General features: G+C 39.8%; 2 protein-coding genes and 1 long non-coding RNA gene across 8 annotated transcripts in view; 2 read left to right on the forward strand and 1 right to left on the reverse strand.

Annotated features, from left to right (window-relative positions):
• The window catches only part of LOC125705427 (uncharacterized), a 41885-nt gene extending 34693 nt beyond the window's left edge, over positions 1-7192 (forward strand). For 2 of the 3 annotated variants that reach the window (XM_048971925.1, XM_048971924.1), the window contains exon 3: positions 5314-7192. In XM_048971925.1, the coding sequence (XP_048827882.1) occupies positions 5314-6840 (1527 nt within the window). In that variant the 3' untranslated portion in view covers positions 6841-7192. Of the gene's footprint in view, positions 1-1644; positions 1963-5313 lie in introns of those variants that run through there. The other variant, XM_048971926.1, reaches the window with a different exon arrangement.
• On the forward strand, positions 60-26683 carry LOC125705806 (uncharacterized). 2 transcript variants are annotated; one of them, XM_048972071.1, is made up of 2 exons: positions 60-172; positions 25618-26683. In XM_048972071.1, exons 1-2 carry the CDS (start codon positions 143-145, stop codon positions 26620-26622), a joined length of 1035 nt encoding a protein of 344 aa, XP_048828028.1. In that variant the 5' UTR covers positions 60-142; the 3' UTR covers positions 26623-26683. The 2 variants fall into 2 exon arrangements, with proteins under 2 accessions (XP_048828028.1, XP_048828033.1); XM_048972076.1 differs by lacking the exon at positions 60-172 and adding an exon at positions 24180-24328.
• Positions 14703-18591, reverse strand: LOC125705839 (uncharacterized). 3 transcript variants are annotated; one of them, XR_007381704.1, is made up of 5 exons: positions 18577-18591; positions 17240-17290; positions 16161-16647; positions 15547-15821; positions 14703-14892 (listed from the first exon to the last, which is right to left on the reverse strand). It is a non-coding gene; the product is annotated as an uncharacterized LOC125705839 (long non-coding RNA). The 3 variants fall into 3 exon arrangements; XR_007381703.1 differs by lacking the exon at positions 18577-18591 and adding an exon at positions 18541-18555; XR_007381702.1 differs by lacking the exons at positions 17240-17290; positions 18577-18591 and adding an exon at positions 17014-17028.

A 26683-nucleotide genomic window follows, 5' to 3' on the forward strand; every position in this document is an offset into this window, starting at 1 on the left:
AATACACGGTATCGCGGCATATGAGTGAGGGCGTTGGCGTCCCGCCTATGCCATTTTGGACTGTTAAAAGCGGTAGTATTCCATCTGTGAAGATATAGCTTGAATATAGCTTAGGCTTTTTCTTGTCACAAATAACAACACAATGGTCTACAATCAGAATTTCCTCAGAAAGGTAAGTCTTTAATTGACATCTGTTAGTATGTTTTGGTTGGTGCCACTTTAGCATGTGCTCTACCAGCTCAGCTGACATAATAACAACATGGCTTCAGCCTCTGCTTTGGCTTTATTTTCAGTTTATCCCTTAATTAAAGAATAAAATGACTGAAAACGTAACACAATAAAATACATTCGTCATTGGACCACATTTAAGCATGAAAGCCGGTAAAGCACACGCTAATGGAGCACTCTTTGGTTTGCCTTTCCTGCTGAGAAAACATACGCTATATGGACAAAAATATTGGGACAAACCTCTTGTTCATCGAATTCAGATGTATCATTCAGACCCATTGCCACAGGTGTAAAAAATCAAGCATCTTGCCAAGCTGTCAGGTATACAAACAATTGTAAAAGTATGGGTCGCTCTAAAGAGCTCAGTGACTTCAAGCATGGTACTCTCATACGAGGGGCGTTCAATAATTTATCTACCTGGGTATGAAAGAAAGGAGCAAGCATGTTGAAACAAGTCTGGGCATGTTGTGACATGTCTTAAGGTTATTCATGCACAGTTGTGGCTCAGTGGCAGTCTAACATTCCAAGAGACAGGATGTCCAAAGAGTCCTCATACGAATTAAGTAAGAAAACACTAGATTTGGAGCAATGATCAGTGATAAAGTTTCTCACAAAAGAAGGGAAAAAGCCAAAGGAGATCTATGAACTCATGATTGCAGTTTATGGTGAGTCTGCCCCATCATCCTACCAAGTAAAATTTTGGCGCAAGCAGTTTCAGTGGGGTAGAGAGTGTAGGAATTATTAGCTCAGGTAAATTTTAATATCTCCACCAATATGTTTTGAAATTAATTAACTTTAATTATTATTTAATGCTGATTATTAACCAATTGTTATGCCGAATGGTCGGCTCCTCCAAACTCAATTGCAAATCCCCATGAGTCTGTTAATGTGAGACTTAAATGGGATTCATTAATAACCAGTATCGCTTAATAACCTGGGTTAGTAGGCTCGTGTATGTACACCAGGTAATGTAAACGATCGGTAGCGAAGCTCCCCTCACGGCGGATAAGAGAGAGTCTCGCAATATTTCAGGTGAGTTTGAGGTTTCAGAGCGTAGTAGCCAGATCGCACAGAGGCAGGGACTATTGTGAGCACTCAATGATGGAGGCTGAAGTTGTGTAAAAGACATGCATTTATTCCTACAACTAACATAAGACAGACATTACACCTAACAAACAATAAACATGAAATAACGGAATAGACACAAACGATGTAATCATGAAAATGCAATGACCAGATTTAAAATGAGTAACCTAAAAAGGGAAAAACTGTTCTGCAAAGCAAGCAGTTTGTGGAAATACGACCCTAAAGTAATATAGCAGGTGAATAGGACAGTTTAGGTTGTTAGAAAGGAAAGGAAGTTGGTTTACTTGGCTGCAGGAAAAGGGGGGGGTCTTGGCAGTTGGTTGCGGATGATGGCATTCAGGAAGGCGCGGTGTTTGCAGCGGTTGTTGGAGTGGAGCCCTCTGATTCTCTCTCCTGGTGAAGCTTGGGCTGAGTTGCAGTTCTTTGTCCAGCTGGGTCTTCACTGATAGGCTTCAGGAGGGCTTCTTGTGGGCTTCTCTTCTCCTGGGCTGATGTTCTACACCTTTCTCTGTTTCTCTTCTCCTCTCCTCCCCTGGCTTTGTTCTGAGGTGCCAGGTTTTATAGTGTAAAGTTCGTGAATAGGAGTGACCAGGAATTCGAGTCCTGGACCAATGGCTGACCATCCATTTGGCGGGCTTTCAGAAGGGGGTCTATATCAGTCCTTTTGGGATTTATGACCAGACTGATTTCTCTTGTAATGATGATTTTCATTAGGCTGGTGTAACTTTTGATATATCCACTTTTGTGGTGACCACTGACCAGATTTGGAAACTGGAGTGATTTTCCGTCGGTTTGATACCAAACATGCCATACCAGCCTAGCGGTTCACACCAAATACACATCTGTGATGATTAATTAATGATTACTTATATTATGTCATTATGTTATGTTCTATTACTTACACCAGTATGTGGTATATATGGTATACAGTATAGGTTACACCTCAACAGATGTATACCCTTTATACAGACATTATATGACATATTCTCTTCTCATCAGCACATCTTACCCTTGGATAGGCATGGTTGAATACAAAGATCAGATAAGGGTTGCCGAGGAATGTGGCAAAGCAAAAAAGGGGGGGGGGGAAGGTTTGTCAGACAAAGAAAAATAATCTTTGAAAGTTAGGGCACACTAAGATCCCTGGTTAGACTATTCAATTTCCAAGATTATTCTGGTATAACATATATTCAGTTGTAGCTATACCTATTTATTTATTCAAATTTATACAAGTGTTTAAGTGTGAGGGGTAAAATAATTGATACTCTGTGAACATGGTTATAAGGGTGGCAAACAAAACTAAGACTGTCTAAGGACACACACATAAACATGACTTGCATATTGAGACATAAGCAACATACTATACAGGGTATACAAAAACCAAACTTAAAGGAAACTTTCTGTGGGGTGTTGGGAGAGTGGTATGCAAGGCAGGATGTCGGGTGATGGGGTTGTGGGCCAAGTCGAGGGGGCCCTGTCCTTGGGATCCACTCTGCTATCTGTAGGTCTTTAAAACTTTGAGCAATAAAGTTAGAGTGCTGGCCTCCCTTGATATCTGTGTGTATGGGGTCACGAACCCCCCTTTGAGGCCTAGGCCGATGTGTGCCTTCTCGTACCAGGCTAGGTCTTGTCTCAGGCCACCTGGAATTTAAGCTTTGTGATATGTGCATGTGTGATCCTACAAGAGTCCATTGAAGATGACCCTCACACTGGACGGCCAGTGGAAACATCTTCCACAGAAATGTGCATGAAAGTTGAGGATTTAATTTTGTTAGACAGATGACTTAAGGTTCCCCAAATAGCTGATGGAATGGGCATCTCAGCAGGTACAGTTTGGAAAATAATTCATGAAACGTTGAGCATGTCAAAGGTCATTTCAAGATGGGCTCCAAGAATGAAGATGCCATGTCTGAAGGCCACAAGGCTCCAGTGCTGTCAGGAGAACTTGGAGATGTCCCTTGAAGACCAAGTGAATTGTTTTCATCGTTTGGTGACTGGAGATGAGACTTGGGTCTATCACAGAGACCCTGAATCCAAAATGGAGTCAATGAAGTGGAAGCACAAGTCATCTCCCACCCAAAAAAGGTTCAAGGCAGAAACATCTGCAGGCAAAGTCATGGCAGCTGTCTTCTGGGATATTGAAGGACTTTTGCACTTGGAGAGGGGCATAATTTAATAATATCATGCCACATAAGACAACCATAACTGGGGAGAGTTATGGGAACACAATGATCACTTTTTGGGACTCAATCAAGGCAAAAAGACAAAGAAAACTCACAGCAGATGTGCAGCTTCTTCATGACAATGCGCCGGATCACATGTCACATCAATCACAGGCTACCATCCAAAAACGTGGGTTCCAATAGCTGAACTATCCACCCTACAGTCCTGACCTGACTCCCTCAGATTATTTCCCATTCCTAATTTTGAAGAAATCGCTCTGTTGACAACGATTTTCAAGTAATGAAGACATCAAGGCAGCTGTGACGTCCTGGTTTGAAGGTCAAACAGAAGATTCTTTTTCAGAGGGGTTCAGGTCATTGGAGGAAAAGTGGATGAAGTATCTGGAGTTATCAATGGACCATATTGAAAAATAAAACTATAGTTTTTTTGAAACTCTTTTCTTTCATACTCAGGTAGATAAATTATTGAACGCCCCTCGTAGGATGAAATTTCTTCCTGTTAGATATTTCACAGTCAACTGTAATTGGTATTATTGCAAAGTGGAAGCATTTTGGAACAACAGAATCTCTGCCACAAAGTAGCTGACCACGTGAAGTAACAGAACGGGGTTGCCAAGTGCTGAGGTGCCTAGTGCATAAAAGTTGCCAGTGCTCTATTAACTCAACAGGAGAGTTCCATACTTCCTCTTGCATTAACCTCAGAACAAAAACAGTGCCTGGAAGCTTCATGCAATGGCCTTCCATAGCCGAGCAGCCACATGCATGTCTATCACCAAGCTCAATGCCAAGCGTCGGATAGAGTGGTGCATGCTGCCACTGGACTCTGGAGCAGTGTAAACAGGTTCTGTTAAGTGACAATTCATGGTTCTCTGTCTGGTAGAATGATGGATGAGTCTGGGTTTGATGGATTCCAAGAGAACATTACCTGCCTGACTCCATTGTGCCAACTTTAAAGTTTGTTGGAGGAGGGACAATGGTATGGGGTTTTTTTTATGGATTGGGCTAGGGTCCTTAGTTCCAGTGAAGGGAACTCTTAATGCTTCAGCATACCCTGACATTTTAGTCAATTATATTTCTTCCAACTTTGTGAGAACAGTTTGGGAATTGTGCCGCAGTTCACAAAGCACGGTCTGTAAAGACATGGTTGGGTGAGTTTGGTGTGGAATCCCTGACCTCAACCCGACCGACCAACCTAAAAACCTTTGGTGTGAACTAGAATGGAGATTGTGAGCCAGGCCTCGATGTCCGACATCAGTGTCTGACCTCACAAATGCTCTTTTGGATGAATGGGCAAAAATTCCCACAGACACATTGCAAAATGTAGAGGAAAGCCTTCCCAGAAGAATGGCAGCTATTATAGCAGCAAAGAGGGGACCAACTCCATATTGATGCCTAGGGGTTTATAATAGGATGTCATAAAAGTTCCTGTAGGTATGATGGCCAGGTGACCCAGTACTTTGTCCATATAGTGTATGTTGATGAATTATGAACATGCCGCAAAAAATAAACTGGTTAATACAAATCGTGGTCTGTGGAATGTATATTAAAACTTACTACTTGCTAAATTAGAATATTATATGAAAAATAAATCCTATCAGATACATATGGTAAACTTAATACCAGATAAATATCTTAAAATAAGTATTTTAAAAGAATTATAAATCTATGAATTATTTTATGTAAACATATACAGCAAAATTATATACAGCAAATTTGCAAATTATGGAAAAATCCTTAAGTTTGGTAGTCATACATTATTAACAAGTATGTTAGGTATAGGTAACCATATAGTCATCATTTCCATTGTAATTTACAGTTTCAAAATCAAGTCCAGCTGATGAAGAAAAGGAAAAAGAAGATCAAAGTAATGGACTTCACTGACAAGAGGATGCCAGCATATGACGTTTATGTTCAGGATCTTTCGAAAGATACAGAATTCTTGCTGTTTGAGTGTTATAGGTTAAGAAATGTACATGTTATTAAGGATATTACTGTTCAAGAAATTTTACAGCAGGAGTTTACTGTCATATTTACCTTCGAAGACATTAAGTTTGTTGCTTACGTGTGTTATATGGGTAATTGGAAATGCGAGATGGATTTTGGCTTACTGCAGCTGGATCTAGGCAGACAATGTGCTAAGATTCTACCTTCTGCTATTTTAAGGAAAAATGGACCACCCTCCAAGATGGGAGGGATCCACATTATTTGTCATCCTGATGGGGGGGGTGTTGATACAAGTTCCATTTTTGAAGAAAGAAAGTGCCTCGTTATATATCCCAATGATCTCCAGTTGATGACTCGAGAATTGAGGTATATACCATGTTCCTTTAATAGGTCTTTGGGCTACATAATCGTTGAGAAAACTTGCCTGTTCACAAACAGAGCATCGCGCACTGCAGTCTCTGTCACTGAAGACCTTTGGCATTCTACGTCTAAGAACTGGCAAAGCTTTCCACACTGTGCTGCAGTTTGTTGCATTTATGTTAAGGACCACTCGACAGCTACAGGCTTCTTGCTGTTTGATCGTTATATCCTAACAAATGCACACGTCATTAACGGTAGCATTAACAATGGAGTTTTAACACGGAAGGTTTTTGTGAAATTTATGAAGGGTGGAACATACTCCCTCACTTTAAACGTAAAACGAAAGGTTGTTGCTTATGTGTGTAATGCAGAAAATTGGCAATGGGAGAGGGATTTTGCTTTACTGGAGCTGGATCTGCGAGACCAAGAGGCTCAGATACTACCTCCTGCTCTTCTAAGTACATATGGACCTCCCTCAGAGATGGGACGGATCGCCATTATCGGGCACCCTGGTGGTGGGGGAAAAAAGATTGCTGAAATTTCCATCATTGAAGCAAACCTTCAGGGTACATCATTGCGTTATTATACAACTATGACTCATGGGTCTTCGGGCTCCCCAATCATTGGGGATAATTTACATTTGCTAGGCATGCACACTGGTGGCAATGAATTAGGTAACGGAAGTGCGATTGGGTTTGGCATTTTCATGAGGTTCATATTAGAGAATTTGCTCGGGAATTTGATCCAGCAGATGAAGAAACAGATGCAGGAACAGATTTTAACAGATGATGAACCTCTGTTAAAATTTATCTTTGAAGCAATGAAGGGTGAACATACAATTGGGCTCATTGCTGAATTTATCTGGCGTATGTTAGGGGAGCAAGATGTTCAGTGTGTTTTATCAACCGTCATCACAAATGCGAAGACGTGTAGTGGATTCCAAAATCTGCTTACCCTTCTTTGTAGTATGGGGCAAATAGATACCAATAAACTGACAATCTTACAAGATTATCTCATTGAGGATATGGAAGTTGACTGAGGGAAAGCAGAAACCCCTAACCAGAATTACTGAATGAATGACAATGTCAATAGTAACTTCGATACATGTCCATAGTAACGTCCTTAATGACATATGCACCTGTTTCAGGACCACCACAATTGTTTTGGTAACTGTCTTTCTGGTAACTGTTTCTTGATGTTTGTTTTAATAAAACCAATGAAAAAAATTAACATCCAATACGCTGTATGGCTTTATTACATTAACATTAGAAATCATATAAATACTTCAACAATGTGTAATATTAATATATATAATGAATGAATGAAAGCATGAATTGGACAAGCAGGTCTGGGTTACTATGATCTTGCTTTAGTAGTCCTAAAACACTTATAAGATTCACAATTTCTACAGTGTGAGATGGATGTAATGAATGAATGTCTGGAACAGAGAGTTTCATAAATGGATTGTAACTTTCTAACTCTGTAGATACTACCTGGTTTGAAGGAATTACTATAGCAGATATCTTTATTGTACGTTCAGAATTCCCCTGGTGGACTTCACTTCTCTTAGCCATGAAACGTTTTTTCATCCATCCATCATCCCTCTGCTGCTTATCCGGTGTTGGGTCATAGAGGCGCAGTCTAAGCAGGGATGCTCAAACCTCCCTCTCACCAGCTACCTCCTCCAGCTTCACCAGTGGAAGACTAAGGCATTCCCAGGCCAGCCAAGAGATATAATCTCTCGAACCCCTCCTGTGTCTGCCCCTGAAGTCCCCGACAACCACACAATGTTGAAGAGTTGTGTCATCAAGAGCATTCAAAAACTCAGGGCCTATCTCATCCAACCCTTGAGCCCTACTGCTGAGGAGTTGTTTGACTGCGTCAGTGACCTCAGCCACAGAGATGGCCAAGTCTGAGTCTTCCAGCTCTACTTCCTCCGAGGAAGGCGTATAAGTGGGATTTAAGAGATCCTCGATATATTCCTTCCACCACCTGACTATATCCCCAGTTGAGGTAGTTTTCCATCCTTGCTGTAAATAGCATTAGTGAAGCCCTGCTTCCCCCTCCTGAGTCATCTAACAGTTTGACCAGAACCTTTTTGAGGCTGACCGAAAGTCCTTCTGCATTACCTCACCTGGTACCTGGTGCCTGGTGCCAGGTGCACTTATGAACACTTTTATGTTCAAACACTATTTTTTTGCTATGGACAAACTTTGATATGCACAGTAGTCCAATAACTGATCACTGCTCAGATTTCGATCAGGCAGGCCATTCCTCCCAATCATACCCTTCCAGGTTTCACTCTCATTACCCATGTGAGAATTAAAGTCCCCCAGCAAAATAAAGTAGTTTCCAGAAGGGGTGGCTTCCAGCACCCCCTCCAAGGCCTCCAAGTAAGCCGAATAATCCAAATTGTTGCTTGGCATGTACACACAGACAACAGTCAGAGCCCGTCCCCCAACATGAAGTCAAAGGAATTCCAATGCACTGGCACTGAATACAGGCAGAAACCACAAAAACTGAACTGGGTAATGAAGAAGCAGAAGTGAAACATTAAGTAATTAACTAATCAGAGAGGGCGCAGGACAACAAGCAATTAGGTACATTGCAAGTACTGTAGTCGTAATGTTTAGTTGCTTACTGTTGTTCAGTATTCACTGATCATCATGTTCATTGTTCAATGTTCATGTGTTAATAATACAAAAGTTTGAGACAAAGTTGAATCATACACAAAGAGCATACAGGTTGCAGTGTACAGAGAATTTTATTAGAAATGTGCAAACTTTAGCCGCGATGCGGAACCTTTAAAAATTAACCAATATGAATAAAATTTTGTAGGCTTACTATACTGCTTAAGTAGTAACCTTTCCACCCTATTGGAATAATGAGCTCTTTTTGCACGTTTAATAACAACTTTTCTGCAGTGACAACTTTTCTGCAGTATTGGAAATATTGATTTTTTCACCCCAACCTAGTATGCACGCCTCAGAGGAGGAGCCGGTCTTTTGCTGTAACTCAGCGTGTGCGCCTAAGAGGCTGAGCTGGTATTCACCGTAACTCAACTTGGGCTCAAATCGGGTCTCAGAGAAACGGAGTCGAGTCATAGGCTGCAAGAGAGTGTTAGAAATAAACCCTGTCTACGGGAAACATGCAGAGGTTAGCAAAGTCAGCCAGCCAAGAAGTAATCAAAACAGTTTATTCACAATTAATAAAAGACATCAATTTAACCAAATATAACATTAATGTAATTCTAACATGTGGCCACGATTCCTGTCACACACATCCAATCAAAAACAATACAATTCCATAACTCAGCTGTGTACACAGAATAACTGCAGAAAATATCTGATTACAGATGTAGAATCACTTAGCACTATGTGATAGCTCTGATTACAGAGTGTCTCCCCTTCCTTAAGTATTCCAAATCAAGTGACGGGATGTCTTTGAAGGCTAAATTTACTGACCAAATATTGTGATTATTTTAGGGACTGTTTGATCTTGTGTGTGTGTCCTGGGGAACTGCTGATCTTATCAATACTCAGACTCTCAGCCAATCGAATTCCTTTGTTCTACTAGGTTATAAGATCCTCCACTTTGGTGGGTTTAGTCTTACTTTCTATGTTTCTCTTATGTGAGAACATACTGCGTTAAGGTTGAGAGTATTATACTCGTCATACTGTGACCACTCAAACAAGACCAAATATGGGTGTATATGTCTCTAATGTTAGTTTGGGGTAGTAAGCAATTTCCTTCGGGATTAATAAAGATTTATGATTCCCGATACATCATGTGTTAGTGTGAGTTAGCGAGTGTAGGATGCATCTGTGTCTTGAGCTAGCCAGAATTTGACTGCAGGGTTCTGGCCACCCAGTGGGGGTGAGGTGTCCCTTTGATGCAGTGATCGGGTGATTTGGGTCCAGTCTTGTCGGAGCCGGTGAACCTTTGCTTTAGGACACTGGGTGGAATATCGCAAGCTTGCCAGAGCTCCGACCGACAGGGTCAGCAAAGCCTGCAGCCATGCGAGGGAAATCATGAACGAAAATGTCAAGAAATAACAGGAGCAGTCCCAGCAGAGACTCAAGCTGGGCACACCCATTGCAAAATTGGGAACCAGGTGTGGAGAGAGAACAAAAGAATTGAACAAAGGCAAACTGGAGCCAAATTTTCTGGGCCCTTATATGATTTTGGGACTGGACGGGAAAGGTGCTGACATACAAGGAGAAAATGGCACTGTTCACAAAAAGGTGAACACTGACCATTTAAAATTAAGGATTAAAGGCGATCGTCGCATTACTTCTCAAATTATAAAGGACATTTCAGCCCAAAAACCAGCTGTCCCAGCATCAACATTCATATCCACATGAACTTCCAGTCCCTCTGTAATATACTTTGTAGGTACTGCCAAAGCAGCAGCACCACCCACACTGGCACCACTAGCTCAAGCCTCACCCTCATCAGAGACCTGCCAAGCACAACCAGCCGATCAAGCACCACTGCCACCTCAGGAAGCAACAGCACAAGCCTCACCATCACCAGCTTTTGCAAAGTACAATGCATTTAACTCAACCACTGAAAAAGGTGATTAATATATAAATATATATATTTATATATTAAACAGATAACTACTTAATATTAATATTTGTAGTTAGTAATTATCTGAGGTTGCCTACTTTTCCAGTCAATATTTATTCAAATAAATAGCAGCTGTAAGAAATAGATAGAACGCAAAATATCACAAAATAAAAATTTGTTGATACAGTCAAACCTCGCATATCCGTACCTCCAATACACGGTCCCCACCGTATGCTCTAGGCATGCGCAAATTAAATTTACATAACCTGCAACTGTTGTTAGGAACCCCAGTCTCGGGTTGGGGCGTAACAACGTGAAAGACAAAGGGGACGTGGAGTAAAGAAAGACAGGGTGCGATGGACAAGGGAACACAATAAATATTTTCCTATTTTTATTGACACGCCACGGACACAGAACAAATAAACCCGGTACAAAAGGACTCAGGAGCGGCTACAGCGAAAACAATAAACAAAACCCAGCTTCCGAACGCAATTCAAAGCTAACTTACCCAAGTGCAAAGAAACAAAAACACAACGACAAATTCCACACCTTACTCTCTATCCAAACAACAGCATACAACATAAGCTCGCGAAACAAAAATGCCAGGAGCCTGACACACATACATACACAGAGGGACACAAGAAGACGTTAACCCAAAAACCGGGCGAAAGTTCGAAACCAAATAGCGAAAATCAGAAATCCAATAAACCAAACAAAACTTTCACAGTAATATTCATCAAAGAAAAGTAAACCAACAACAATAATTAATAAGTGAGCAGAGCTCACGAGACGTCTTGTGGTTCGGCTTTTCATTTCGGAAGACGGAAGTGACGAATGTCACATACAGAGAGTTATGGGCGGAGTCTGCACATGAAGGCGGAGCGAACGTCGAATGGACAGCGAGCTATAGGACGAGACTGTGGGCGGAGTCTGCACGTGGAGGCGGAGCGAATGTCGAATGGAGAGCGAGCTAGAGGACGAGGATGTGGGCAGAGATGAACTTACATCAGCGCGTAAAACTGTGCAAAATGTATGGCTTCAAAAAGGAAGCGTAGTGTCTTGTCTCTCCAAAAGAAGCTCGATATAATTACAGAAATATGAAAAAGAAAATCACATAGAGTTCTTGCAGATCATTTTGTAAATTAGTATCTGATTAGCTACTCCATTATTCACCAGTTATTATTTCACCATTATTTCACCAGTGCGGTTTTTGCCTCATTCGCCACACTTCACACAGCACCGCTACAGCGCAGGCGCACATGCACGCACTCACACACTCGCACAGCCCCTCCCCTCCTCTCCATAACCGCTGCATTCGCGCTGGTTAACAAACACGTACCGATCGAGTTGGCCGAATATGGTGTATGCTGCAGTTGAAGGCACTTAGCAAGTTGCTTTAGTAAAAGAAAAAAAAAACGCTATAGTGCTGTTTGGAAGTATTTTGCAGACGAGCATGTTAAGGCTAAGGATGTCGATACACCTCTATGCAAATAGTGCTACAAAGTTGTGGCGACGAAGTCAAGTAGCACGTCAAACCTGGCGAAGCATCTTAAAGACCGACGTCCCGGTTTTTATGAGAAATTGCGCGTTCCAGCAACACTGAACTATTAAACACTTATCAAAATGTTAACTTGGCCGGCGCACACCATAACATTAGCCGTTTATCTATAGGCAGTTAGCCAACAAACACGTTAGCCGATTGTTATCATTATAGGCGCAATGGCCAATAATAAAATAGTAGTTAATGTGGGAACGATGCAAAACAAAAATGTGTCCTGTAAAATGTGGTAAACGCCCAGTCATGCTTTAAATCAAATACCGTCGTATACCATGAAACCGATATACCTTTGAAAAATACCGTCATATAATTTTTTGGTCATACCGCCCAGCTCTATTTGATATTGATCAATTTTAAATTTAAAACTAACATTATACAGTAAATTGTAAAATCATCATTGTCTAATACTGTTCACAAATCAGCAGGATACTTGGGCAGTAAAGGATGTTCATGTTCTGCTTTCTAAAGTGGGACCAAATAAACTGTATTTCTGGGACATTGCAAGGATTGGTCCTGAGATGGAACTATAGAGTGAGATGTTTTGCCAGTATTATAATATGCATTAATGTCATCAATAATCAAGTATGAACTGTTTACATGTAAACAGTTATTTGTAGTTCATTAATAAACATTCTGGAGTATCACGATATATTGTCCAGCATAACCATGAATAGACTCATCTTCAATTTTATGTAAATACAGTGTATTACACCAAATTTTACTTACATGAATACTAAATGTCATCTTCATTCACAGGTCATCAATGCAAACTTAAAAGTGCTGGTGTGGCGATACAATAAAGAAAAAGGGCACAGAGCAACCATCATCGATTCCTTTGGCATGACAGCAATGTGGGATTGAAAACTATCCAGACTGCAGGGACTTAGTGTCACATGATTCAAGAATTGCAATTATGTTTTCAATTAGGGCAAAAATAATGATGTTTTTTCATCAAATCTTAGATTTGATCTTAGACGCCGAACCTACCTGTCACAAACCAAAAGTTATAGCTAATGAATCAATAAATCGCATGGCCATTTGAAAGCAAATTAAATAGAGAATCAAAACTTAAAAAAAAAAATTAAGAACAAATAAAAGTATCTAACACTGTATATATTTTTGTCAAGTGTCTGCTCTAGTACATTAAAAATATAATGCAAAACATATTAAAATATATATATTGTAATAGTACATAGGGGTGGCATGGTGGTGCATGCTGGGTTGTTCCCTGCCTCATGCCCATTGCTTCCGGGATAGGCTCCAGACTCTCCGTGACCCAGAAGGATAAACGGTTTGGAAAATGGATGGATGGATGGAAATGTGGAACCACAGGGCCTCAGGCTGTGAAATAAAAGCTTTTATCCATTTCACTTTAAATGTACCAACCATTGTCTCAAAGTCCAATATTCTTATTCCTCCCATATTATTTCATTTGTCAGTTGTGATTTTCTAACATAGTGAGTTATATTCCTCAAAATAAAATGTATTATTATAGAATTTATTCTTTAAATATTTTGAGGAGTAATGTGTAAGGAATAGCAAGGATATATTATAGATACTTTGATACTCCGTCAGCTTTGGTTAATAGTTTCCTTCCAAAAATTGTGAGATCTTTCATAAGCCAGTGATTTAAAGTTCTTCTCATTTTTCTACTTTTTCTTTAATATTTTTTTCTTCCCTTTTTCATTTTTTACTATCTTTACACCTAAATATTTTACTTCAGTTTTGACAGGAACAGATCTCATTTGCATACTGTATCTGTGAGATAACTCACATTTATTCGCTACAATATATAGCAAATGGGGCACCATCGTTTACCAGAAATTCTTGACCTTGTGAATAAAGCATATATCACAAAAGGATACACAAAGTGTGAAAATCCCTTATGCAAAAAGTGCGTAATGACAACAGGTATTTTATTTATGACAGTTTTGGTGTGATATATACTTTTGTGATGACACGTGATATACATAGATTCGCTCATTGATGTTTTGTACTCTATGTTAGTAATACCACTCATTTGAGGTGTGGTCACATAATTCCTAGTAGACCCGTGACTTCTTGGTCAAACCAAGGTGTTGACTTGCTCGACATGTCCTGCTGCCATTTTACAAAAGAAAAATCATGTTATATCTGGGTAATTTCACCGTTTTCAATACAGGAAATTTGTGGACTTCATAAAAGAAATAAATATAAGTGCTACAGAATTATGACCACTTAGTGAAATGAAATGCTGAAAACCTTTACGGACCTATTAAGAACTCGCATTTAGCGCTATACCGACGTTTTATTACTTTGTTAATGTATCTTTGGCTTCATACGTTTTATCGATTACAACCGCATTTTGGCTGGACAGTGACACGCTTTATTGATTACTACTTATAGGCCTACATAAAATACATTCATGATATTTTAAAAGATATTTAATTAGAAATGTATATTCAGATCAATAGTGGCGTTTTCTTAACCGGTATGATTATACCTTGACAAATCCACATAATTAACTCAAATGGCGATTATATGTTATTTTTTTCTCTGTATTTAGCTCTATAGCAACATGTTTGCTGAATTAGCTTGATTTTCGTAATTATCATCTTGATAAATCTACAATATAATGCAATGAAACGTCACAGACAATTCTTATCGAATATGCGGTTATAATCGATAAAACATCGCTGTCGAGCCAACTGTACATTAACAACCTAATAAAACTTCGGTTGTACTATCATGTTAAATGTGAACGATTTCTTAATAACAATTAATGAAAGCAGTTTCTAACAAACATTTGTAAACGTATTTTATTGATGTGAACTCCTGCTGAGGCAGTAAAGGTTAACTTCAAACTTCCGGGGTGACTTGAAGCTGCATCATCGGCATATAGCTGAGCGATACGTCACAAGCGGAAGATATTTTGCAAGACAGAGCCTTCGATTTAGCACAGACAGTGCCCTCTACAGGATCCTATCGAAATACAAATACAAAATATCTTATTCACGAAATGAATTTCGTTCACAACATTACTTTCTTTCATTCAGAAAAAGCATTATCTACACAAAATGAATTTATTTAGTTGCTAAAATGCATTTTGTGTACGGAATGACTATGGTGCTGATTTTAATTCTGTGCACAAAAAGAAACATTTCTTTTGATATTTCTGCATGAAAAAAAGTCTCTATGCCTTCTTAGACAAAATTTAACTGGAGTTTGTCTTTCTGTGTATAAAATGGAGCAAGGCATTACTTGATTTCGTTAATGAATGATTTTTGTCGCACAGAATGTATTTTGAGCACGAAAATGAGCGCTTGACATTTGGCGCCCAATACAACATCAGCAAGAATTTCATCGTAAAAGTTTTTAAATGGTTTTATTGATAATCACTATGAAGAAGGAAATCATTCACTCATTTTGACTGACTGCTAATCCCTTTCTTGCCACTATTAACCCCCCTCCCCATCTTCTGCGAATCAGTTATCAGTTCAGGCGCGTCGGCGAGCCCCTTTCGCTAGCCAAGGTAATTAACATCTCCCAGTATGGTCCGCGCGAATGTAACTAGCCCTTGACTCTTGTCATTGTAAATGGCTGTGCTGTATACCCGATTGTCTAGTGAGCCCTTACCTGTTTGTGTGCAGGATCTTTGCCTTATGCTGGCGCTTCTCGTGGGCAATGTGTCGCGTTGCGTGCAACATGCAGTTTGCAATGGGACATCTCCACGTTTCCTCGCTCTCTTAATGGTGAGAGTATCTGCGCCCAACACAATTTAGTTTGTCGTATGGATTCCTCGTGAAGGCTGATCACAAGGAGCCTGGTATTTAATCATGCTGCCTTCGTTCTTGTTTGCAGTTTGGGAGTCTGGGTCTGCTGAGTTTGCTGTGGGGGGACTGCACAATAACCTAAAAATTAGGAAACCAAAATGAAATGTGATTTCAGCAACTATAAATACATCTTTTAGTTTTTGTTGGTGCATACTAGCAAAGCTACATATGAATTACAGACGATAGATGTGTTTGCTGGTTCACTGAGTTGCGTTCGCGCTTTATTCACAACCCGTATAATATTTTACCGTGGTAATTGTTGTTGACACTGGAATTCACACATTAATATATAAGCACATTAAAAGACACTCATAAGTGTATCGAATGAGAAATCTATAAACGAGGCATTAACGCGATCTGAAATAATACAAGCTGTCTGGGGGTCCCCGAACACCGGCTTGAGAAACACTGTCTTACATCTTTAATCTGGCATCCAAATGGACACCGGCTGTGCCTCGATCGTTTCCACATCGTGCACTTCATCCTCCTCAACAATCAGATCCTCCTCATCGTCTGATGACCCACTGAACCAGAAGCAGGGGAAACACCAGGAGCACATTTTTGCTACGTTACTCTTCCACAAGTGCGAATTGAAAATGAATTGCGTTTCCGCTCACACCAGATTGTATACGCCTATGGTTCTTTTTGACGTAACTATTACGTCAGTTTTCACGTGACGTCAAACGCCCGTCGGACCGCCCACCGGGCGGGCAAAATAAGGCTTCATTACGCTGCCTGCCGCTTATTTTTTTATCACATTTGTTTAGCCAAATTTCCGGATAGTTTTTATTCAATTACATGCACTAACCGGCAAGGATACAAGCCTGGTTGTTCTACAGAATCTCATCCGAGAGAGAAAGGAGATTATATAGATTCCTTCTGTTTATTAGACGTGCCTCCTGACCTACAGAGGGAAATAAAGAATGGCAACCATTTGAAGTTCAGTAGCAATTTAAAATACATTGATAATAAACATTATACAATTATAATGCTTCCTATAACGCATACTCGTATAATGTTTGTTATTAAAGTATAATAATAAAGCTGTTAAACTGTGTTAGAATGTTAAGGCAGTGATTCTCAACCCATGGGTTGCGACCCATAATTTGGGTCTCGCCAAGTTCTGAAAGGGTCGCCAGGCAGAGCTGGAAATGGAAGCAAGCTTATATTCTGATCCACAATCAGATTTCCTTGCCCCAATCCTCGAATTAACCTATATAAATGGGTCTTGGGTCTGCAAATGCATAGCCAAAACTAGGGAGCACTCAACTGATCAAAGAAGATAAACCATAGATGCTTCATTTAAAATTCACTGGCACATCCAATTAGATTTATACGAATGGCATTGATTGGCGCAAATTGCAGAGTGCCCTGCATGCTGGACGATAGCGTTAATTTACACTTATACTTGACATAGATTTGCGACTGAGCCAGCTTGGTGAAAAGTGAGTTGCGGAGCAAAAAAGGTTGAGAACAACGTATTAAGATCTTCTTACATGCTGCTTATGAATCTTCTAGGAATGCATTATGAGGCTGCACTGAATATTCTATTAATGCATAATAAAGAAATTATGAAAGTGTGGTTAATGTTCCGGTTAACAGGCAGCGTTCCCATAACATTCGCAAACGTTAACTCCCATTAAGGTAACGTTTTATAACTTGCCTCCCTGCAACATTCCCAAAACGTTGGACATCATCAATAACCTAAACAGAACGTCATGGGAAAGTGTTAAAATAACGCTTACGACACCAAACTTTAAAAGACATCCACAACATAAAATGGCAAACGTTCATAAACCCACCTTAAGAAACATAAAATTCGTAGAAAATAAAATCAGAATTGCTAACTCTCACGCATCTGGCGTGACAGTCAGGCTTTCAGACTCCCAGGTTTACACAAGAAATCTTACAGCAAATCCATATTATTCCATTATAAACCTACCCTTAGTTACATCAAGAGCTGTTGGGTAGTTTGCAAGCCTTACTGACTATTTACAAGGTTCTTTTACCAATGCAACGTTACCCACGTGAAAAAATAGTACTGTATACTAAAATATATTAATAATGAGCTACAATGACTGAAAGTGTAATAAAATGTATTTTCTTTGAGTATGTATTTTTTAAGTGCACTTTAAAAAGTATTTTATGAATGTAAATGTGCTTTAGTGTACTTGGACTGCAGTATACTTGTTGGCAAGCATAGTTTGGTGTGTTTTGTGTTTTCTAAAAATAGCAGGGCTATTTCCTTTTTCTAATGTCAGTGGACATGATAAAGCAGCTTCTTACAGATTTATGTACCAATGCTCTCTTTGTGTAATGCGCAAGACGATTCTTTTCTGGTTACAGGGTAGGCTTGGGATCCGATTATCATCCAGCCAAATAAGAGAAATCAGTGTGCAGTCTATTGATCTGAGACAATTCATGGCAGATCCCTTTGCCAGGAAGCCACGTTGCCTGGAGGACATTGAGAGGTGGAAAGCCACTCTCCCTCAAACGCTCCATGAATATTTCGTGCTACTCAGTTTAGCACTGTACATTGTAGTATTTCCACTACTGACAAAGGGGTATAATTGTCATACACAGGGTTTCCAGCTCACGCTTTCAGGCTCTCATGCTCATGCACAAGAAATCTTACAGCAAATCTATATTATTCCATTATAAACCTAAAATTAGCTACATCAAAGGTGTTGTGGTAGTTTGCAAACCCTACAGACTATTTATCATGTAATAAAATTGTTACATACATGTAAATGTGTGTGAACATGTATGCAAACTTGTCTCGAAGTTAAAATCTCACACCAGCCAGCTGAACAAAGTTGGCAATCTTGTATACCGGGGAGCTGTTGGTACACTTTGTGGATGAGGGAAGAAAGCGGTATGGTGATGAGCTTCTTGCATACAATGTGCACGTCATGGGTCACCTGGCCTGTAATGTATGTGTGTGGTGGGCTTTATGAGTGCAGTGCTTTTCCTTTTGAAAGTTACCTGCATCACCTGAAGTGATTGGTTCACTCAGGTAGAAACCATCTCTTAGAAATACTAAAGCGACTTGGTCAAAATTCCAAAAAAAAAATCCAGAACTAGGGTGGAAAGACAAAATTAACAGTGTATTAGCTCTTTGTCATTTGCAGTGCTGTGAGGTTGTCTCAGTCATAGATGCAACAAGGGATGCAGAAAGGATGGCCTTTTATTGTGTTTATGAGAACCCTGAGTGCTATTTTATGCAATTTTGTTACTCTAGGTTGATTGGTGTTTACTATATAAACATCCATTCATCCATCAGTCTATGTTCTGAAACCACTCATCCTATTCAGGGTCGCAGAGATTTGTAATACAAACCAACATAAACAAACAGACATCTTCCCCGTAGTGCTTCATTCATACTAATTTGTGAGTCTTTACACCTTATCACCCCATACATTGTTTTTTTTTAGTTTTTTTTTTTTAGCTTTGCCATCCATGCGTAGAAGAACAGCCGTTATTCTCTCTATAGCATATCCAGTAAGTTACACATTTTCTTTGCGTCGTATTCTGTTTCGGAATTTGCACGGCTGCTATGCCGTCATTAACTTCCCGCAGGATAACAGCTGATATTGTTCCATCCACATGGCTTAAAATATCCCAGGAGGTATGTCCATCCATCCATCCATCCATCCATCCATTTTCCACACAGCTTACCTCCCCCCGCGACCCAAAAGGACATGTCCAATAGGTAAAATATTTGGTTTATACTCCCATAAGTATAAAGTCAGTTAAAGAGTAATTTTCATCAAAAATTAAAGTGACTTAGCATATCAATAATGAAAACAGGTGTTTTATTAATGGCTTTTCATTATCAAATGGAATCAAATTTCATTATCATTTTATTATACATAGGGTGGGTTGTCATATTAATAATCGTCAGTGGATCTGAGTTAGGAAAGGTAATGTGTTTTAAAAGTCATTTGTTTGCTTGTTATTTTTTAAACAGGTTGTTTATTACTGCTGGCCTTTTACTACCGAGGTTTAGCAGAAAGAAGCACCTGACACTGTACTGTGGTCAAAATATTTTGCGTCTGTCCTGGTATATGCAGGTACATTGGACACATGAAATTGCTGTTTTGACTAATTTTGGATTCATTTCTATTTTCTTTTTTGGTATTCTACATTATTGCACTCAATGTGAAGGCAAATTAGTCCATTCAGCCATGAATGGACTGATTTGCCTTGATGTTTATCTCATATTTTTTTTGCCTTTCCTTGGCTTTTTTTATTATCTGAATAGTAATAATGCCACTTTGCTTACTTACTTTTTAAACACAAGGTGCCCATAAATTAATCTGTGTAAGGGCACTGACAACATATTTGTAATGACTACGGACTATAATGTTTCTGCATATATAAAAATGGAAATTTATGCTATGCTGCGTAAATGTTTATTGTGACGGTTCAATTTGGCAAATATATTTAACATGATATTCAGATGAAAGCTTGTTGGTAATGTAATAACATTTAATCCTGCGACAGAGCTGCAAAGATGACTGCTGACGGACATGCTGTCATGATGAAACTATGCTTTCAAAGCTAAAACGTTCAAGTGTCTAACATCTACGATACCACATGGTGAGCAGATACCACATGGTGATTCATGTGAATCTGTTGGATAAGATGATGGTCGTCTCTGGCATTAGAAAGTCACTTTTGCCCTCTACCAGGCTGGTTTTTGGTCATTCCCAGTCTCTCCTGTTTCACCTTGTTCTTGTATACTGCTGTCTTAGAAATTTGGAACTTGGAAACAACCTGCTGCTCAGTGTAGCCTTCTGCCAGCAGAACCAGGATTAAACCAGGATTTACAAATACAATAAAAAAAAATAGTGGTCTCTTGATTTTTTCCAGAGCTACAGCAGATAACTTCAATGTGGAATTTCAATGGTGTATAAATATCAAATTGTGATGAGACAGATTTGCTTCCACAGGACACCACTTGCCATGTATCATCCTGCAATTATCCCTAGAATTCAACAAACAGTCCGCAAACACTATATTTTAATGTGTGAGGTATGAAAACAAGTTGGATATATTGCCCATATCACACATTACTAAGATATCCGACAAGATAATCATGCTAACTTTAAGAATAATGTCAGCTTATTGTTACCTACGCTAGTTATTTTCAAACGTGGTTGGCTAGGCAATGTAATAGCTACAAATTATGACTAACCTTTCTTTCACATATGAATGTAAAAAGCACTAATGGGTTACTTGAAGCCTAGATGTAAAATGTTTCAATGGTATTGATAGATAATCTATTGTGAAGAACCATCACTTCTTTTATTTATTTTGAGTCATGACAGAAACCCAGAGAAGAGTGACAATCCACACATTGATGAGAATGAACACAAAAGGTATAATTCATGGCACTACACACGTGAACAGATTTCACCAATGACCGAACTGGGAAATTAGTAGGGTGACCACAAATTCCATGTCAGGAAGGACATTATAAGCTTCAACAGGGTTTGTAAACTACTATTTCAACCATTCCAATTAAATGGACCCAGACTTCACTTAAGCACAGTTCTTGCTGTGTGCTAGGGTGTGGTACCTTGCTGAGAATACCTCAGTGGTGCCTTTCTGATCAGGGATTCAGACCAGCAATCTTTCAACTACCAGTGCCCTTTCCTAACCATTAGGCCACCACTGCCTGCAATAATTGAGTGTGAATGTGATTGCCTGGATTTCAAACCCAGGTTCTCTTGCTCCACAAGTGGGAATCATACCACTGCACCAATGATGGGCTGTTTAAGAAGATCATGGAGCTGGGTCCAGGCAAAGAGGCTGGGGTATTGGGATGCCTGTTGTGGAGCAGCCAATAAGGCACGACTACAGTCTGGGAGATGGCACAACTGAAGGGCTCTGGATGTCAGGATGCCAGGGTCCGGCCAGGTCACAGGGGAACCCGAGTCAGGATTCGTACCTATTCTAGAAATGCATAGGGACTCAGCAGCCCAGGGAGCGTGCGCAGAGTCAGGGGCCTGGGGAGTGTTTGCGGAGTGAGCTGCTAGCGGAGCAGCCAGGAGCTCAGAGGCCAGCAGAGAGGCTTGGCACAGGCAGAGCGGCCTTCTCAGGGCCAGGAGTTCCAAGGCTAGCGAGAAATACCCCTTTGGAGAATGCAGAGATGAACTCCATAGGGATGGCTGGTGAGGTGGGCGTGGCCCCAGAGGTTGGAGGCCTATGGAGCGCCTTGGGGGTGAAAACCCTCTGAATCAACACATCAAATTTGTACGTCTAAGATGGTATTGGTTGGTGTTGCATACTCACCCCATTCTGACAAAGCAGCTGTGTTGAGCTGTACTGAAGCCTTTGTTATGGTCATGTGGGTTCCATATTTTAGTTATGCTGGATGATTCAGGCTCTACGACTGGACACGTATCTATCCAGTGTCTTATGCGCAAATGTGATGTACACATCTATACATATGTGGAATAGTCCATTTTGGCGGGTAATTTTGAATTCTGGTGACTGAGCACAACACAAAATGACCAGAAACTTCACTCACACACGCACTAAAAATATATGTAAAGTTACCAATTTTTAATCTTAAATTTATTAATACTAAATTTTGATATTTAATTGCACATACTCTATACTGACAAAAGTATTGGGGCACCTGCCTTTACACACACATGAATGTTAATGACATTCTTAATACACAGGCTTTAATATGGGGTTGGCCCACCCTGTGCAGCTATAACAGCTTCAATTATTCTGGGAAGGCTTGGGAATTTTTGACCATCCTTCCAGGAAACCATTTGTGAGGTCAGGCACTGATGTTGGATAAGAAGGCCTGGCTCACTGTCTCCGATCTAATTCATCCTAAAAGTGTTCTGTCAGGTTGAGGTCAGGGCTCTGTGCAGGCCAGTCAAGTTCCTCCATACCAGACTTGCTCATCCATGTCTTTATGGACCTTTGTGCACTGATGTGCAGTTATGTTGGACCAGGAAGGGGCCATCCCCAAACTGTTCCCACAAAGTTAGGAGCATGAAATTGTCCAAAATGGCTTTGAATGCTGCTACATTAAGAGTTCCTTTCACTGGAAAAAAGGGGCCAAGCCCAACCCCTGACAAACAACCCCACACCATAATCCCCCCTCCACCAAACTTTACAATTCGCACAATGCAATCAGGCAAGTACCATTCTCCTGGCAACCGCCAAATCCAGCCGTCTATTAGATTACCAGACAGAGAAAAGTGATTCGTCACTCCAGAGAACATGTCCACTGTTCTAGAGTCCAGTGGCGGCGTGTTTTACACTATGGCATCCAACGCTTTGCATTGCGCTTGGTGATGTGAGGCTTGGATGCAGCTGCTCAGCCATGGAAACCCATTCCGTGAAGTTCTTGAGCTAATCTGAAGGCCGCACGAAGTGTGCAGTTCTATAGCTACTGATTTTGTGGACAGTTGGCGACTTCTGCACACTGTGCGCCTCAGCATTTGTTGTCCCCGCTCTGTGATTTTACATGGCCTACTACTTTGTGGCTGAGTTGCTGTTGTTCTTAATTGCTTTCACTTTGTTATAATACCACTAACAGTTGACCATGGAATATTTAGTAGCGAGGAAATTTCACGAATAGACTTATTGCACAGATGGCATCCTATCATGGAACCACACTTGAATTCACTGAGCTCCTGAGACCAACCCATTCATTCGCAAATGATTGTAGAAGCAGTCTACTTGTATAAAATCAAGCACCTAGGCATGCAGACTGCTTCTACAGACATTTGCAAAAGACTTAGTCGCATTCTTTCACAAATGTTTATAGAAGCAGTCTGCATGCCTAGGTGCTTTGTTTTATACACCTGTGGCTATGGAAGTGATTGGAACACCTGAATTCATTGATTTGGAGGGGTGTCCCAATACTTTTGGCAATATAGTGTAGGTGCGGGTGAGTGCAGCCACTTTCTGACTTTTCTTTTTCTGTTTACTAAATGGCATTTCTGTGTCTCTCTCTCCTGCTCTCTTTCCCTTTACTGCTATTTTTAGGCCATACATTTTTTTTAAAAGAAACTGAAGCTATATAGTCTCTAGGAAAAGTGCCACCTATATTTGAATACAGACACTCCCCGGGTTACGATGGTCAGCACATTGTGTTACGATATTCCAACTTTACGATGGCTAAATGCTATTCACTTTCAGTGCACCATTCAATACATTTCATGAGATATTCAGTCTAATTTTTATAAATTGGGCTTCGTATTAATAATTTTGCCCCTCAGCTAACGTAAGTGTCCTAAGCATGTTTATGGTAAGCTATAGGTCAGGCTATGATGTTTGTTAGTTTAGGTGTACTTTATTAAAATGCATTTTGCCTTGTCGGAACGCAAACGCATTGTAACACCGGGAGAGGCTGCATTCAATAGCTATTGATGGAGCATGTGACTTTACATCATTGCTCCTGACTAAGACATACTTCCAGTACAAAAAGTAATGAATTAGAAACTTCTTGACTCACCTGCCAAACTGGTCAAACTTCCTGGACTATGCGTCATTGACTGGACTATATATCTACGTGTCATTGAAACTCATTTAACAAAATGTGTCAAAAGGTACGTAATATTGTATTTAAAAATTCAAATGTGGTTATATTTATGTACTTGTATTTATAAGGATACCAGTGTTTGTACTAATTTTATTTGTGTTGTATTCTTGGTAATCACAGGGATTCTAGAATGATCTATGTTCAGTATTCAGGTTTCTAGCCTGTATTCAGACCAACTATTTGCTTTTCATTATCTGTCTTAACTGAGAAACTTCATATCTATAAAAAGTTACAATCTTATTACTAATATTCCACTGCAGTTAGGCAATATGCCAGAAGTTAATAATTTCACCCCCTCCAACAGACTTTTAGACCTCATTTCATCAGAGGAGAAATCAAAGTTTGTCGGTTAATTTTGTTCTAAGACTTTTACATCCACCGACCATAAAAAGTGCTATGTCTAAGTTTGTCTAAGGAAAATCTGCTCTTCACTTAATTCATGAGATGTTTTCATCTTCACTTTGATGTTTGTCTTATTATTCAAGACGAGTTATTTAGGGACAATCTGAATTTTACCTATATCCCTATCTCACTAAATACACCATTGTGAAATATGTCTGGATGTTTTTAAATATTGGTCTATTTGCATTGTAATTTTCCTTTTCTTAATATAGCTTAGGCTTTTTCTTGCTAGAGATATTAATGTAATAACCTCCAGAATCAGAATTTCAGCAGGGGGGAGAGTCTTTAACTTTCGTTAATATACTTTGGTTGGTGCCACTTTAGCATGTGCTCTACCAGCTCAGCCCACATAATAACAAAGTGACTCCAATCTCTCCTTTGGCTTTATTTTCAGTGTATTCCTGAATTATTTGAAATTTATAAAATGATGAATTAATGAAAATAACAGAATGAAATGCATGCGTCAGTGGAATGTCTTTATTCATGCACCATCCAGTGGCTGAATATGAAAGCCGGTAAAGCACACGCTAAAGGAGCATGCTTTGGTTGGCTTTCCCTACTGAGAAAACATACACTATATGGACAAAAATATCGGGACTCACCTTTTAATCATTGTGTTTCATTCAGACCCATTACCACAGGTGTATAAAAACAGTTTGGGGAAAACCTTTTCTATTCCAGCATAACTGTGCCCCAGTGCACAAAGCAAGGTCCATAAAGACATGGTGGGGTGGGTTTTCGGTGTGGAAGAACTAGACTGGCCGACACAGAACCAATGTTTCTGTGTGCATTATGTCGAATTTTCATCTGTAAGACTATTTATTCTTGATAATTAGTTTGGCAGTCATACGTAACCATATAGTTGTTTCTTATCTTTTCCATTGTTATTTACAGATGGATCTTTCAACAGAAATGTCGAGTAGTTCCATTTTAGAAGAAACAAAGAGTCTCGCTACATATTCCAATTATCCCCAGTTGATGAATCGAGAATTGAGGTATATACCACATTTCTTTAATGGGCCTTTGGGCTCCCTGATCTTTAAGGAAATTTGCCAGTTCATAAACAGAGAATTGATCTCTGCTGGCGTCCTTTATTATGTATCTCATGGAAAAATATGCAGGGTGACTGAATTTAACGGTTCCACATACTCATTATTAGAGTCTTTGTTCAACGAGAGGATGGAAATGAAACGTGAAAGCAAATATACAGTCTCTGTCATTGAAGAACGTTGGTTTCTGCTTGGTGCTTCCGTTTGTTGCATTTGTGTTAACGGCCTCCCAGTAGGTACAGGCTTCTTGTTGTTTGATCGTTATATCCTAACAAATGCACATGTCATTAAGCGTATTATTAACGAAGGAAACTTACTGCAGGAGGTCTCCATCATGTTTACCTTTGACGACATGAAGGGTGGAACATACTTCCTCCCTTTAAACGTAAAACCAGAAGTTGTTGTTGGCTGGTTTGATGATAATTGGCAAATTGGCATGGATTTTGTTTTACTGGAGCTGGATCTGCAGGAGCATGAGGCTCAGATACTACCTCCTGCTCTTCTGAGTACATATGGACCTCCCTCGGGGATGGGAGACATCTACATTATTGGTCACCCTGGTGGTGGGGGAAAAACGAGTGAGCTATGTCCCATTACTGAAGATCCCATCTGTTTAGAGGGTAGAATATTCAGGTATAAAACAAATTTCACAGAATGGTCCTCAGGCTCCCCAATCTTTGGAAAAAATTTCGAGTGGCTAGGCATGCACACTGGTGGCGACAAAGTCAGTGATGGAAGTGCAATTGGATTCGGCATTTTCAGGAGGTTTATAGTAAAGAATTTGATCCTACTTATGATACAACAAAATAAAGGTGAACCTCTGTCAAAATTTTTCGATGCAGTAATATAGAGTGAACATACAATTGAGCTCATTTCCGAATTTATATGACGTATGTTATCAAGTTAAAATT

The sequence above is a fragment of the Brienomyrus brachyistius genome, chromosome 1 (genome assembly GCF_023856365.1).
Source record: "Brienomyrus brachyistius isolate T26 chromosome 1, BBRACH_0.4, whole genome shotgun sequence".
Lineage (NCBI taxonomy): Eukaryota > Metazoa > Chordata > Actinopteri > Osteoglossiformes > Mormyridae > Brienomyrus > Brienomyrus brachyistius.